Source organism: Penicillium roqueforti (assembly GCF_015533775.1).
Source record: "Penicillium roqueforti strain LCP96 04111 chromosome Unknown scaffold_32, whole genome shotgun sequence".
Taxonomy (NCBI): Eukaryota; Fungi; Ascomycota; class Eurotiomycetes; order Eurotiales; family Aspergillaceae; genus Penicillium; species Penicillium roqueforti.
Genome location: NW_024067596.1, coordinates 72334 through 86379, shown reverse-complemented (window position 1 = coordinate 86379; position 14046 = coordinate 72334). Strand labels below are relative to the sequence as shown.

General features: G+C 48.8%; 5 protein-coding genes across 5 annotated transcripts; 2 read left to right on the top strand and 3 right to left on the bottom strand.

Moving 5' to 3' along the window:
• Positions 1–932: 932 nt before the first annotated feature.
• Positions 933–2683, top strand: LCP9604111_8379 (FAD-binding oxidoreductase; the record flags this gene model as incomplete). The annotated part of the gene is made up of 6 exons (XM_039076515.1): positions 933–1189; positions 1241–1473; positions 1522–1635; positions 1686–2052; positions 2102–2297; positions 2357–2683. The coding sequence occupies 6 exons, from the start codon at positions 933–935 to the stop codon at positions 2681–2683; spliced, it is 1494 nt and encodes a 497-aa protein (XP_038925585.1).
• Positions 2684–3622: 939 nt separating this feature from the next.
• On the top strand, positions 3623–4345 carry LCP9604111_8378 (uncharacterized protein; the record flags this gene model as incomplete). Its single annotated transcript, XM_039076514.1, has 3 exons — positions 3623–3784; positions 3848–4176; positions 4261–4345. 3 exons carry the CDS (start codon positions 3623–3625, stop codon positions 4343–4345), a joined length of 576 nt encoding a protein of 191 aa, XP_038925584.1.
• Positions 4346–4837: 492 nt separating this feature from the next.
• On the bottom strand, positions 4838–5098 carry LCP9604111_8377 (MoaD/ThiS family protein; the record flags this gene model as incomplete). The annotated part of the gene is made up of 1 exon (XM_039076513.1): positions 4838–5098. The coding sequence occupies one exon, from the start codon at positions 5096–5098 to the stop codon at positions 4838–4840; it is 261 nt and encodes an 86-aa protein (XP_038925583.1).
• A 204-nt stretch (positions 5099–5302) lies between these two features.
• On the bottom strand, positions 5303–6552 carry LCP9604111_8376 (cystathionine gamma-synthase; the record flags this gene model as incomplete). The annotated part of the gene is made up of 2 exons (XM_039076512.1): positions 5303–6334; positions 6391–6552. 2 exons carry the CDS (start codon positions 6550–6552, stop codon positions 5303–5305), a joined length of 1194 nt encoding a protein of 397 aa, XP_038925582.1.
• Positions 6553–6728: 176 nt separating this feature from the next.
• LCP9604111_8375 (uncharacterized protein) lies at positions 6729–10433 on the bottom strand (the record flags this gene model as incomplete). The annotated part of the gene is made up of 6 exons (XM_039076511.1): positions 6729–6802; positions 6854–7200; positions 7248–7299; positions 7349–7546; positions 7598–9764; positions 9825–10433. The coding sequence occupies 6 exons, from the start codon at positions 10431–10433 to the stop codon at positions 6729–6731; spliced, it is 3447 nt and encodes a 1148-aa protein (XP_038925581.1).
• Between the last annotated feature and the right edge of the window lie 3613 nt (positions 10434–14046).

Here is a 14046-nt window from a genome sequence, read left to right as displayed (position 1 = left end):
TCGGGATTCAGCATGCCAGGGCCAGGGGCAATCCCCGCGAGTTTTGGCGGGTTCCACTTTTGGATCTTTTGTCTCGCTTGATCTTGAGGATTAATTTTTGTTTTCTCGATTGTGTGAATAACGCCAACCGATTATGTACTTTTTTCAATCTGTTATGGCTGATTGGGTGATGCCACTACTGCCGACCAGTGAAGCCCCGTTCGTTGCCCAAGATGGTACGGAATACCTGTTTCGACAAAGCCAAACTCTCAGGGTGATCTGCCGATCACTAGGGCCGAGAATTGGACAATTGCTTCCCACATGCAAGTTTAGCCGACGACAAGGAATTTGCCTTGGGACCCACTGCTGCAGGTCCTGGCCCTATCTGGCATCTGGCATAAGCATATGTCAAGATCGGGAGATGGAGGTATTCGGGTATACGAAGAGCGTAGAAACAATTGACTCGGACGACAGAGCATCCGTACCCCTGCCATGTCCTTCCACTCCGCAGCTGCAGCTGCAGCCTCCAAGCACAGTGGGGAACTCATCACAACATTCAATTTATGAGCTCTTTCGGGTCGATAAGCAGGGGCACCTGCTCAATCTAGACTCGCATGGCCGACTCCGGTCTGAATGGAATGGAATCTCTCAACAATGCTTCTGCCGAGCATTCTTCTCTTGGATTTTGTGGCTTGGTTTCTGTTCCTGTTGGGTCCACCATTCAAGAGGGGTGTGGTCAGTGGCTTCAATAATATCCTCCAATTATGGATGCTCCCAAGCCAAAGCTATCGAGAGGTTATATAAACTAAATCCCGTGGAACTGATCTAGAGGGTGTATATAGGTTAGGTTCTCGGTCGTCATCCGTTCCAGTCCCCTGCTTGATTAATATTCCTTTCTTCTATTTATTCCTACAATACCATATTTGCTATATTGTCTACTCTCCTTTGACAACATGCTCTCAAGCAACAGATGGCACGTTGTGGCGCTGTTCCTAGCTCTTGTCCCTCGGACAATGGCAGATATCTGCGCGACACTCAAGGCCGGGGGCATTGATATCGAAGACCGTATCTCATTGGCCTACAACACCGACCTGACCGAGTATTGGTCCGCGGCATGCGGCGATCTCAAGCCAACATGTATTGCAGCTCCATCCAGTGCAGCGGAGATGGCGCAGGTAATCAAGAACCTGAACGACGTGGATACTCTCTTGTTTGTTCTCTCCTTGCACCAACAGTAAAGATGTCCGCTAACCCTAAACAGTGCCATCAAGAGCGGAGGCCATAATCCCAACAATGGATTTTCTAGTATCCAGGACGGATTGCTGGTTTCGACTAAGAATCTAGATCAGGTTGACTATAACCCCACAGATCAGACTGTTGTTATCGGTCCTGGGCTTTCATGGGAAGAAGCCCAGAAGGGTCTCGCGGGAACTGGTCGGGCTATTGTTGGAGGTCGAATGGGAGGAGTTGGGGTCGGTGGATATATGCTCGGAGGTATGTGGATCAGAAATCAACACCGACTCTATCTCCAATGATTTGTAGGCGGTATGAGTTTCTTGAGCACCCAATACGGCTGGGCTGCGAACAATGTCAAGGACTTCGAAGTTGTCCTGGCCAATGGCACTATTGTTCACGCAACTGAAACCGAAAACGCAGGTGGGTGACACTATACTCCGTATCAACGCCGAAACACTAACGCTTGATAGACCTCTTCAAAAGCTTGAAAGGAGGCGGCAACAACTTCGGTGTTGTTACTGCATACACCGTGCAGACACATCCTCAAGACCATAAGGTCTGGGGTGGCAATTATGTTTACACATCCGACAAAGCCGCCGATATTCTCACAGTAGTGCGCAACTTCACCGACGAGTATCCCGATGACAAGGCGGCAATAATCCTGACATTCGAGCGTGGTCTCGTAGTTGACCTGTGTATCTTGTTTCTCTTTTACGACGGCCCTGAGCCCCCCTCCGGAGTCTTCGACGGCTTCACTGCTATTGAACACACCTCAACCGCCAAAACCTGGGATACTTACTACGACCTGCTCAAGAACAACGACTTCTTCATTCTTAAGTAAGACGAGCAGCTTCAATACTTGGATTGTTCGCTAAATCCCTACTAGGGGGCAACGCTATAACATCGCTACCGAGACCACGCCTCTTCCTAATAAGACCGTGGGAGCAGCCCCGCTCCAGGAGTACTATGAGCATTTCCGCGACGTTACCGGGTCCGTACTAGGAGTAACCGGGATAATAGGCACAGTTTCCTTCCAGCCCATGCCCAAGACATTTTCCCAAAAGGCTAAGGACCGGGGTGGAGTACGAATTTTATTCCTAATGGAAGAACAAGGACGATCATATCACTGACAAATCCCTAGGACCTCCTCGATATTCCCTCCGATCAACCGTACATTATCCTGGAACTTGACTTCTCCTACGGGCTATCCACCGACGACAGTAAGGTCGACGCAGCCACGGTCGAACTCTATCAGGGAATGGATAACCTGGCCCAGAAGAACATCGATAACGGCCTTCTTCCCGACGTGTATCGACCATTGTTTATGAACGACGCATACTACCGCCAGGATTACTGGGGCCGTATTAGCCCCGAGTCCAAGGCGCTTGCTCTGGAGACGAGGAAGGCGTATGATCCCCAGGAATTCTTCCAGAAGCGGACGAGTGGAGGCTGGAGGCTGAAGGACTAGACGTCAAGACTGTCTGGGCCTAGGCATATTGGATATATTTATCTCGTCTATAATTGTATTTACAAAGACTAAGTCAATCAATTGGTTTTAATTATGACTCAAGAGAAACGTGTTGGGGAGTAGATGCATGAGCTCTACATGATATATTCTGGTACGGGGTATACTTCCCGTGGCTCAATACTAAAAACCCTACCAAGCAGCTCCAATCGGAAAATAAACACAGTAAGGCTAGATGCATTGCCCTGAAACTTGATCTACTGTGCATTTTCCATCCTAGTCAATAATTAGATCAAATGTAGGCGCCTGCTTCAGATCCGGAGACGCCCAGGGAACGAGTGGCTGAGAGCGACCCGCGGCGAGTTAGGGTTTCCTCCCAAGCGCCAGGGTGGATTCGTCAATCGGACCTATATTGTATCTTATATTATAATTATAATTATCCTTCCAATGGGGTATTGTCTTTAGCAAAGAGCTATGGGATCTCCTGCTACCTTAAGCTACTATCCATGCCGATCGCTATATCCGGTAGAGGGCTCAATGAAAGACAAGTCACCCAATTGAGTACGGCGCTTCTCCAATATGTAACACACAAAGACACAGCCTGGCTTAGAGAGATTCTAGATCTGTTGCTAATTTAATCTGGTCTAGACTTCGGACAATTGATGTCATTGGGAGACCTTTGTTGATGTTTATAAAAAGCCGGAACCAGCCTGTTCTTCAATCTAACAATCAGCTTCACTTTCTCTTCACTTTCTTTCAGAGTACACTTCCCTTGTTCTTGAGCCTTTCGTTTCATACATATCTACCTCGTCGTTGCTTGCTTGAATACTATCCCACTCATCCGACTCTCGATACATCGGCGAATACACAATCAGCCCGGCCAATTCTCCAATTCCATTCATTATTCTAATCAGCCCATTCAAACCAATTTCAACCCCCAAGATGTCTCCCCGATACGGTGCCCTCGGCGCAACTTTCCAATTATCCCGCCTCTTCCAAGTCTGCTCCCTAATTGCCATAATCGGCATGACAGCAAAGTTCATCAGTGTGATAGTAAACAACAATGCCACACCCCCAAATATCCTAATCGGAACGATCAGTGTGGTAAGTCTAACCTCGTCTACACTCTAAACCCTCTCTAGAAATTCACTAACAACCAACCCACAGACCTGCATCGCAGCAATCTACTGCATAATCACCGCGATCCTCTACACAGACGACATCCTCCCGTTCCTAGCCTGTGCCGTGCTAGACACTCTGCTGCTAATCGCACTGATTGTCGTCACTGTTATCGTCGGCAAACCACTCTCGTACCTGAAGTGTACGACGCTAGCGGAGCTGGGAGATAAGGATGCTACGTTGTATGCGTTTGCGTCGAGACTTTCGAGTTATATTGCTAGTGTTAGTGGGAAGATTGATTATGTTTCGTGGATTGGGGCTTCAAAGGCGATTTGCATTGAGACGAAGGCTATTTGGGGGTTGAGTATTGGACTTTGGTGAGTTTTGTTTCTTCTTCTTCCTGAGTTTCTATTTATTTTGGCCGTTGTTGGAGCTTTGCTGACTTTGGATTGGTGTTGTAGTATTCTCTTTTTCTTCTCTGTTATTTGCAATGTCTGTTTGTGGCTACAGAAGAAGAAGGCTCTTGCGGTGAAGAGTATGGAGTAATGAATGGCTAGGATTTGGAGGCGACGCTGGAAAATGATATATACGGATCTATCTGTGAGGTTCTGAGATGATGACAGAAATATAGTACGACGGAAGGAGGTAACAATAACATTCAATTTTGCTGGTGCTGCGACGGTGCTGCAGCACTATATAACAGTAAGTATTTCAAGCTACCAACGGAGGTACTCGTAGAATTAAATGTGGATGGCATGTCCAGTAATGAAGTTTGTCATATTGTATATTCGGTTCTCTTTCTTTTTTCTTTCTTTTTCGCCTTCACGGAACGAGGGCGATACAAATAATGAGGGGGTGTATCGATTCCGGTTGCTTTCACCAAAGTCTCCTCTGGGTGGAGCCCCAATCATTCTCCCATGATCGCCACTCTACCCCGAGGGCTGATAGATAGACGGATAAATAGCCTTCTTCTCGAGGGAATACATGGGAAACCGTTCTGCCAACTTTGCTATATGCCTAGAAGCAAAAGTCTTGCATCTATCCCGAACTCACAGGCGGAATAACAGCCACTTCGCCCCCAGCCTGTATAACAACCTCCCTATCTTCCTCGACATCAACATACTCCCCGTTCAGACTAACACCACAAGTAGACAGGACCTTGTGAACAATTCCAGGGTATCGCTGTTCCAATTCGCCAAACAAAGCGGACAGTTTCAGGGGCGCGGGGAGCGATTCTGTATTTTTGGAGGTGTATTGGGATGCTGTTGCGAAGTAGTGGATTGTGAATGTTTTCGACATGGTTGAGGGAGCGAATTGACTGAAATGACAGTGGGAGAGGTTATGATTGAGAGTGAAAGGTGTTGAAGAGGTCAGTTGGATAGGCAGATAAGAGATGGATGACCAATGATCTGCCCAATGCGGGGTAACTAAATCACACTCAATCTATAAGAACCAGTCATGCATTCTATGAAGTTCATACTACATCTAAATCTCCAAATCTATCTACTTCGCAAGCTCACGAAATGCCCTCGCCAAATCGGCCTTCAAATCCTCCCAATTCTCCAATCCAATGCTGATCCTCAACAACCTCCGATCAACCGTCGCATCCGTCATGGTCCTCCACTCAATAAGCGTCTCAACACCACCCAGACTAGTAGCATGCTGGAAGAAATGCAATTTACTCGGTAATTCACGAGCAAAGCGCATCTCCTTCATAATAATAGAAAAAACAGGCCCGAACCCATTAGGCATCTGCTTCTTCAACCAATCGCCCTCAACTTTCTGTAGACTGGCATGGAGGACCTCACCGAGAACAGCCTGCACAGCCGCCTCGTCGCTGTCAGGCGCGGGATTAGGCGCATGAAGAGCAGCATCAAGCCAGGAAATAAGACGGGCGGCATTCTCACTCTGACGCTGGACGCGTACCTCCAATGTGCGCAGACTTCGAACGCCAAGCCACCCCTCCATGCTACCCATGACAGTTCCGATAAAGAGACGGTCGGATTTGAGCTGTGCGGCCCAGTCGTCACGGTTCGTGGCGAGGACACCGCACAACATATCACTGTGGCCGCCGAAGTACTTGGTGCCTGAGTGCATGACAATATCCGCACCGAACTGGAATGGCTCTTGGAGGCCTGGTGGGGCGAAGGTGCTGTCGACAATAAGGTATGCGCCACGGGCGTGGGCTTTAGCGGCGTAGGAGGCAATGTCGAAGGCGGTACCTTGGGGGTTGACCGGTGTTTCGAGGAGGATTACGTCACCTTTCTCGAGTTGGTCGGGTTGGCAGTCGAGGGGGAGTTTTTGGAGACCTGTGAGGCGGGTGAAGAGGGCGATGACGCCATGGCAGCCGTGGTAACCATCGCCGACGGAGATACGGTGGGGGTTGAGGAGGGTGAGGGCACCGTGCAGGGCTGATAGGCCGGAGCTGTAGCTTATAACTTGGCCGTATAGCAGGGAGGACAGGATTGTTTCGAAGCGAGTAGTATTTGGTGCGGACATGCGCGAGTAGATGTGGGAGGTTGGATCAAAGTCGGACTACATTGGATATGTGTTAGGCGATGAGATATAGAACAGCGAGTCAACGTGCATACAGGAGTGGCATCAGCAGCCGGTACTAGCTGGGTTGGATCATTGGAATACCGAAATGTAGTAGAGAGATGCATAGGAGGAGCAACATCAGTAACGAGGTTCAAGGCATCATCAGCATGCAAGGAGCGCGTGGAGGCGCCAATGGCTTCGCTAGAATGGGACATGATAAAAGATGCTATGTTTGGTTCTTGAATTGTATGCACAGAAAAAGGGTTCGTCAAGCAAAGTTATAATACACCGATCTCGGGGGCGGGTGGGGGAAGAGGGGGAAATCACGTAATGGATCACGTGTTGGAGAAATCACGGGGAGAAAGAACAAGAGAGGTGTGGAACACATGGATTATCGACGGATGGAGCCCATGCGGGATGGTTCTCGCACTGATCCAGGAAGAGCTGCCTTGAAGGTTGCGCGTGCTATCGAACAAAGTTAGCGAAAGAATAGTACAAGCCAGAGACACAACTCACCAGCCTCTGTATCGAACGCAATGGCGAGGTCGTCGTGTTCGATGGGATACTCAGGCATGTCGAGGCACACAAAGTTGGAAGCTGGGTTATCATCCTTCTTAGGCAGTGCGAACTTGGCATCTACCATACGGATTCCGAACTTGCCGGACCGGGTGAAGGACTGCATGATATCAGTACCCTTAAGAACAAAGTTCATACAAGTTCCATGGTGGAAGTCCCCAAAGAAAGCAAGCATTTGAATGACTTTCTCTTGTCGAACGATCTGAATTCGTGCCAGGGAAGCTTCCCATTTCTTGTAAATCGGAACCATACTCCGTCGGCGGGAGATGGTGAACGATGTAGCCATACTAGTTTGGTCAGCAAAATCCCAACCAAAGGGCTAGATGGAACTCACCCATCATAAAGCACCTGGAAGCCAGTAACAGCTGCCTCGAAAGCATGAAGATCTAGAATAGAATTAGCAAAAGCAGACAGAAATGTCAGAAGTAGACATACCTTGCATGGTGGGGAAGTCCAACCGGCGGATCGTAGGCTTTGTCTTAATCTTCTCAAGGAAGCCGGTTAATTGCCCTGGCAGTTCAGGGCGAACGAGGTTATCCGCAAGGGAAAGGGTCAGGTCCTGTTGCCCTGAGCGGAACAAGCTCATGCTCGTCTTGCTCTGGACATCCAAACCAATTTTGAGTTCGCCAGGTCCTAGATAGAATTAGCAATTCATTTCGGAGCGAGGAGATAGAGAGAGCCCACCTAGGTTGATACGATCCGTCACAGAGCCCCATTCAGTGGCGACGAAGGCCCTCAAATGTTCCGATAGGATCGTCGGTCCATAACCATGGTCGACGTAAGCATGCTCCTGATCAAGGACAGATACGCTTCCCGCGGGGAACTGAAGGTATTTGACCGCGGGCTGACCGGTGAATGGATCTTCGGGCTGCTCAATGCAATAAGACTGGATGGCGAATTCGGGCGACTTGATCTCTCCCTCTTGTGGAAGCATGCCGAGTAGCACAGAGTGCATTTTCGAACGCTCAGCCGCCTCGTGGAAAGTCATCAACATAGATCTCGTACGGCCGTCCTCGGTCACTTTGAGGAGAAGAGCGGGAGCACCGTCTTCTCCCCGCAAGAGACCGAACACTATCGGTGAGCCGTTGCCAAAAATATGGCGAATGCTGCTCAGAGTCTTGACCTTTGGGCTGGTCAGGATAGCTATTCGGAATCCCCGATGCGCATTGCGAGTACCAGTGCCTTCTGTCACCGTGACAGATCGCTCGAACAAACGGACTCGACATCTTTCTGTAGGGTCTGGAGGGAACGCCTTTGGTGTGCCGGGATCCATATATTGGAAAATTTTGATAGTATTCTCAAATACCACAGTCTCACCTGCCTCTGGGTGGAGACTGTTCTCTGACTTCTGGGTGTATTTGACGATATTCCAAAGAGTCTTGAAATCGTCTTCCTTGAACAGGACATCCAACTCGAATCCTCGGGGAAGCTTGACTCGCATAGAATGGGACCGGACTTGCCATTCCACATCCTCCCAAGTCGGACCCTGCTTGCGATCGGACTGTATCAAAATGTTGACAAGTTGACTTTGGCTAGTGATGGCCGCAAAGACATACCAATCCGCTCGTTCGCGTACGATGGTCAATGCGCAGGGCATGGCATATTGCTGTTGCCCATCATCATCACTGGAGCTGACACAGACCTGCACGAACATGCTACCATAGCTGAAGTATCGGCTTGTGTCACCCAAAGGCATCATATGGACCAAACTTGGTGTCTTGCCTGCATTATCTACCAGCATTGATCTCGTCGCCGCACCAGATAAGACTGCTGAAACATCGGGCGCATAGAAGGGGTAACGCAGCCAGATACTAGTATCCAGCTGGCTGGGAGAGCCTTCGTCCGAGTTAATCACGGCGAGGATGTTGTTTCGTTTGATGGACATGGACAGCGACCGGAGATGATTTATCAGAGTGTGATGTATACTCAAAAGATCAGCCAAATCCTTGTCGCCGGTGGTACTCGCAACGGCCAGTAGGGCGTCAACACCCATAGCACCGTATCGAGAGAGTTCATGATGACTGGGCACAATATTTTCATTTATCCATAATGCCTTTCCAAGATCGACCACAGCTTGCTTGGCGTAGGTAGGTGGCAGTGTCGAACGGGATCGGGCATACGCTTCCAACCGTGTCTTTCCTCGTAAAAACCACCAGACCGCAGCCCGAATCCATTCTGCTAGCGATGTTTCTACCAATGGCTTAACCTCCTCTGCTGCGAGTTCGATAGAACTCTGGTATTGTGTATTGTACTCTTTGAATTCAGAAAACGCGGTATTGCCAACTTGGTTCGCAATATTGCGAAGAGAAAACTTGGGGGGTTGGACGCTATGTGGTGGTGGCTCTTGGCCCTCGCGACTGGGGGGTGACGCCCGGTTTGATGCAGATAGGTCTTGGGGTGGCGCTTTGGCCTGTATTGGTGAAAGCTTGCCGGGGCTACCTGGGATGAGATTCGTAGGCATTCGTGGGTCAATGGGGCTGAGACTCGCTGGTGCGCGTTCTGCTGAGGGGCTTGGGGGGCTTCGGATCGAATCGACAATAGATCTCATCGACAGAGAAATTGATGGCGCATGCGGAAGTCCCGCCGTTGGGGCTGCTTCGTGGGGCGATCCAGAATTGTAACCTTTTATGAGAGGTTCCGGGCTAGGAGGACTGGGGGGACTAGGGGGAGTTGAGATATCATCGTCTTCAACTCCAGGAGACAATGCATCTTCCTCATAGCGATGATGCAGTGCGCGACCTTCTTCCGCTTGCATCTTATCGCGGACGCGTTGTGCGAACTCGGTATCGCCGTGGAGTTTCAATCGAGCGCCGCCGTCGCCCGCAGACAACGTGCTCAGGAAGTCAGCATCCTGTGGATTTTGCATTAGCAGAGGTTTCCAGTCCAATCTATCACGCTGAGGCGAACAAACCTCTTTTCGGGATCGCGCATCACTATCTCCCAGCGATGTGTCAAGTCGGAGATTTGGCAGTTGCGGACGCGAAAGGTCCGACCCCGGGGTTCCCCTGCTGTCCGACCTCTCACGGGCCCGCGAAATCTCGATTGTTGGCGATTCCGTCTCATCGCCTCCTTCCCCAATCACTTCTGGGTTTTGACGGCTGAAACCCACCCGCAGCCCTTTGCCCTTGCGCCCACCATGCTTGGCAGAGGCTGGAGAGGGGTTGGGGACAGTCTGAAATTGGTCTGAGAAATTGAAAGAGGCATAATTATCAAAAGGCAAGACTGGCGCTGACGCCGACGCCGACGCCGGCGCAGGCACTGGCTTGGCGGGAGGGTGTTTGGAGATGTCTTGTGAGGAAGGAAAGCGGTGGGCAGCGACGGTTTGCGGAGTTGGATCGATAGGCGGGGGGGCTGCGGCTGATTCTGGGGCACGAGAGCTCAAAAAGTCTGCGATTTCTTGATGCTGTTGCAACGCAGCCTTATGCTTATCCTTGGAGAACAGTTTACTTTTCCAATGGGGCTTTTTCGCGGGTTTGGCCTGCTCCGCGGGCAGAAAGGAGAACGGGTCATCGGCAGACATGACAGGAAAGATAGCGAGTAGACACAGTCCACATCGCACTCAATAACACACAGACACACACACCAAGGATACCCGTTGTGAAATATCCCCTCCCCCTGTGTGTTGAAGGATCGACAGGGGCTTTAGGCCTGATAAGAATTGGGATCGAATAGCGGGGAAGGGGAGATGGGAGAGCCAGAGAGGGGATAAGAGGAAGAGATGAAGGTGTGTAGTATAAAGGGCTAAGTGCAGTGTCGAGTGTTTTGTCTCAAAATGGTCCAAAGGTGTCAAGTGTCAAGTGTCAAGTGTCAAAAGTGTCAAAGTGTCGTCAAGAGGAAGGAGGGGAGGCTAATCTAAGCGCCCGTGCTCCAATGAAAGACTATCAGAAACACGATTAGCCCCGAATTCCAAAGTCCAACGATAAAAAGCAAACACTTACTCCGTATAGAGATTAGATTGTCAAGGTAGCTGGACCAGCAGCGTGAGACATGCGATGGGTAAGAAGTGAAAGAAGGTACATCAGGGGGCAAACCTTGGAAGAAGAAGCCCTGGAGATACTCCGCAGGTACCAATTGCCGCAGTGGAGTCGGGGCTTTTTGTGGATCCGATTTAGTATACGAAACGATTAATAGGGATGTGCATAGGGATGTTCATAGGCATGTTCATAGCGATGTTCGTAGACATTTCACACTGCTGTACAGACATGGTGCAATTCCCTATCTTTCGGTCTATACACTTCCACATACCTCAAGCACCCAACGCCTTTCAAGCCACCAAGGGCGCTATATATCCAATCAGCATAGACAATTTGCTCGTCTCATCCTGAAACTCCACTAGACCCAATCGGATTGAGGGACCCGCTGCTGACGAGTTTTGAGAGCTTTGAAGATCAAAGATATTCAGTGACATTGTCATGTTGTTAAATGATTTGATATTGGGCATCCCTGCCTACGATCTACTGCCTTGGTACACTTCCTACTCCATAGTTAATAATATGATCAAGAAACCGCGCATTCCTAACTAACCCATCCTCATCATATCTAGGGGCTTCTTAGCGCCCGAATTTCGAGACTAATCTAATTAATGAAACCTTGGATTAATTGGTTCATTTGTTAATATGCCCCTAACCCTCGTATAACGGTAGCTTCTTTCCAAATTGGAGGCTTGGCTGTAATGTATCTTCCTCAATCTGGCATTTGATCAGATGCCCGTTTGCCGGCTTCCCCGTTCGGTCCTCCCGTTTCCAATAGAGTACTTTGCTCAAGTCTCTAATTTGCTACACTCATATATTCATAGATATGACCCCAATGGCTATAAATGTCTGCAACCAGCGAGTATATCGCCCTTTGCTTGTCACCGCTATGTCTTGCTCTTAGTAGCTAGGTTCTATACGGTTCATTGACCACCTTGACTTGACCCGATGGATTGGAAGCCCATGAAACAAGGAAATTCAAGATCAACCGTGACTCGGACCACCCCACATGTAGACAATCAATATCCGCTTGTAAGACCCAGCGTTCATACCTGCATATACACCCTGAAGTAGATCGTCCCGGTTTCGGGCCCTCGGGAGGCCGTAGAACTGCTTACGCTTACACACAACGCAATCTTACCTAACAACCTAACATTGAAGGTTAACTAGTTAGTGGAGCCTCTGAGCTTGAATACAATATGCGTCGTACAAACGTATTACAATTTAATGAAAGATGGTGGCTTTGACCTTGGAAAATCCGGGGTCTATTATCCTGAGCTCTCAAAGGCGTGGGGGAGGTACGGAGTAGAAAGCCCTAAATGTCTCACACCATACGGAGTACTTCTTGTATTCTTACAATTTTCGGCGCATGAACATACTAAATAGGTCACTTCTACGCAAACCTTGTGTACATAATCTCTGTTTGTTTCAGGCCAATAATAAACATCCCCACTTGACAAGCTAGTTAGCGATATACCTATTATCACGATAACACTGCCGAGAAAACCCTTTTTTTTTTCATCTGAAACTTTCAACTCCAAAGGTACTATTTGCGATATATAAGACATGAGGTATGAGACAATATGACAGCATTGTAGAACTAGTCGGAACTATGGAAAGGGAGAGGGAAGGAAGACTGGAGGTATCCAGATACGGTATGTGACATTGTGAGATATTGAAACGCCAGGAAGGGCAGTTGTAAACCGTTCGCTGTCACCTTGTTTATACTAACACAACACAGTTCGTCGAGGAAGGATAGAAAGATAGCGAATGTGCGGAGTACTACTAGATTAGGCGAGAGTTTACGGCTTTCGGCTGATGGAGCTGACGGAGCTAGGTTCGTTCAGGCTTAGACTTGTGGGTGAGAATGAAAGTGAAATGAGGAAGTCGATGTGGCGTTAATCTTTTTGTCGATATTCGCTTAGGGGTGAAACATTGTATAGCCCTACGGAATACACATCGGATATTCACCATTCAGTATACTTCCAAGTTTCTAGAACCTTATGTATGTCTGACCATTTCGAGATGAATATAGACGACTACAACATTGTACACAACCGGGATTCAGGGATTCAAACAACTTCTGTACCGGGAGCTATATACGAGCAGGGCCTGACGCCACCGTGATTGTCTCACCACAAACCTCCATCGGTTAAAACCCACAGTGGAGTTAGATAGCTAACGCAGGACACTAGACCCTGAAAGGTACGCCATTATCTGTACCTTCGTTGTCGCTCAACCAATTCCGTCCGAGTGGTCAGATGAATTCACCAGCCTCACCCCGTTTAGGGCAATGTGCCACATCCAACCACCACTGGAGAAGATATCACCAGAGAGTAGCCCTTCAACATCATAACTCAATAGTATAGCCGACGCCAAGCCTTGCTGGAGACTGATCAGCATGAATAAATCATTGAACTTCAGGCATGATGGGGCCACTGATCAGTTGTTATGTAGTGAGACAATCAATAATCCACCTTCAGCGACTATTTCGAGTCGGCCGAAACATATGAGGGGGAATAGTTCGAGAACCCATGATTCTAAGACAAAGACATAAAGACAGTCTTCCTCGTAATTGAAGACAATATCCTCACAGCAGGAGTGAATTCATGCAGAAACTCAGGATCTCAGTCGGTTATTTATCTCCGGGGGTTCGGCTCCAGCCGACACAGTGGATGGAAGATAGATTGGAAATAGTTGGAAATAGTCCTAAAATAGGAGGATTGCGCATATCTCCCATAATTTTCTATTTTGAGAATTGTATTTCGTTCATGATCCTACTCTGTTTATCCGTACGGAGTAGAAGAAAATAGTATAGCAGCCTATTATTAGCACAATCGAGTAGTCAGCCGTTAAACTCCACCAAGGCCAGACCAAACAAGGCGCAGCAACAACAGGCCAAACCCACTGCGAAAACTAAGCCACTTTTTTTCCACTTTCCTTGTGTTTTGCTCTGACTTCGACTTCCGATCCTGCCCCCGGGATATGCCGCATTGGACGACTTAGCGGCCGACTTACGACGCACGCAGATTTACGTACCTCCAGGCACCGGCCTAACTTCGAACCCCCCCAAACTCTATCAGGCGAGACTCCAGGATCCTTGGTCTATTCCCTGCAGTGATATTTTTTTGTCAATCACAGTGCCCTATTGACCCTGGGAAG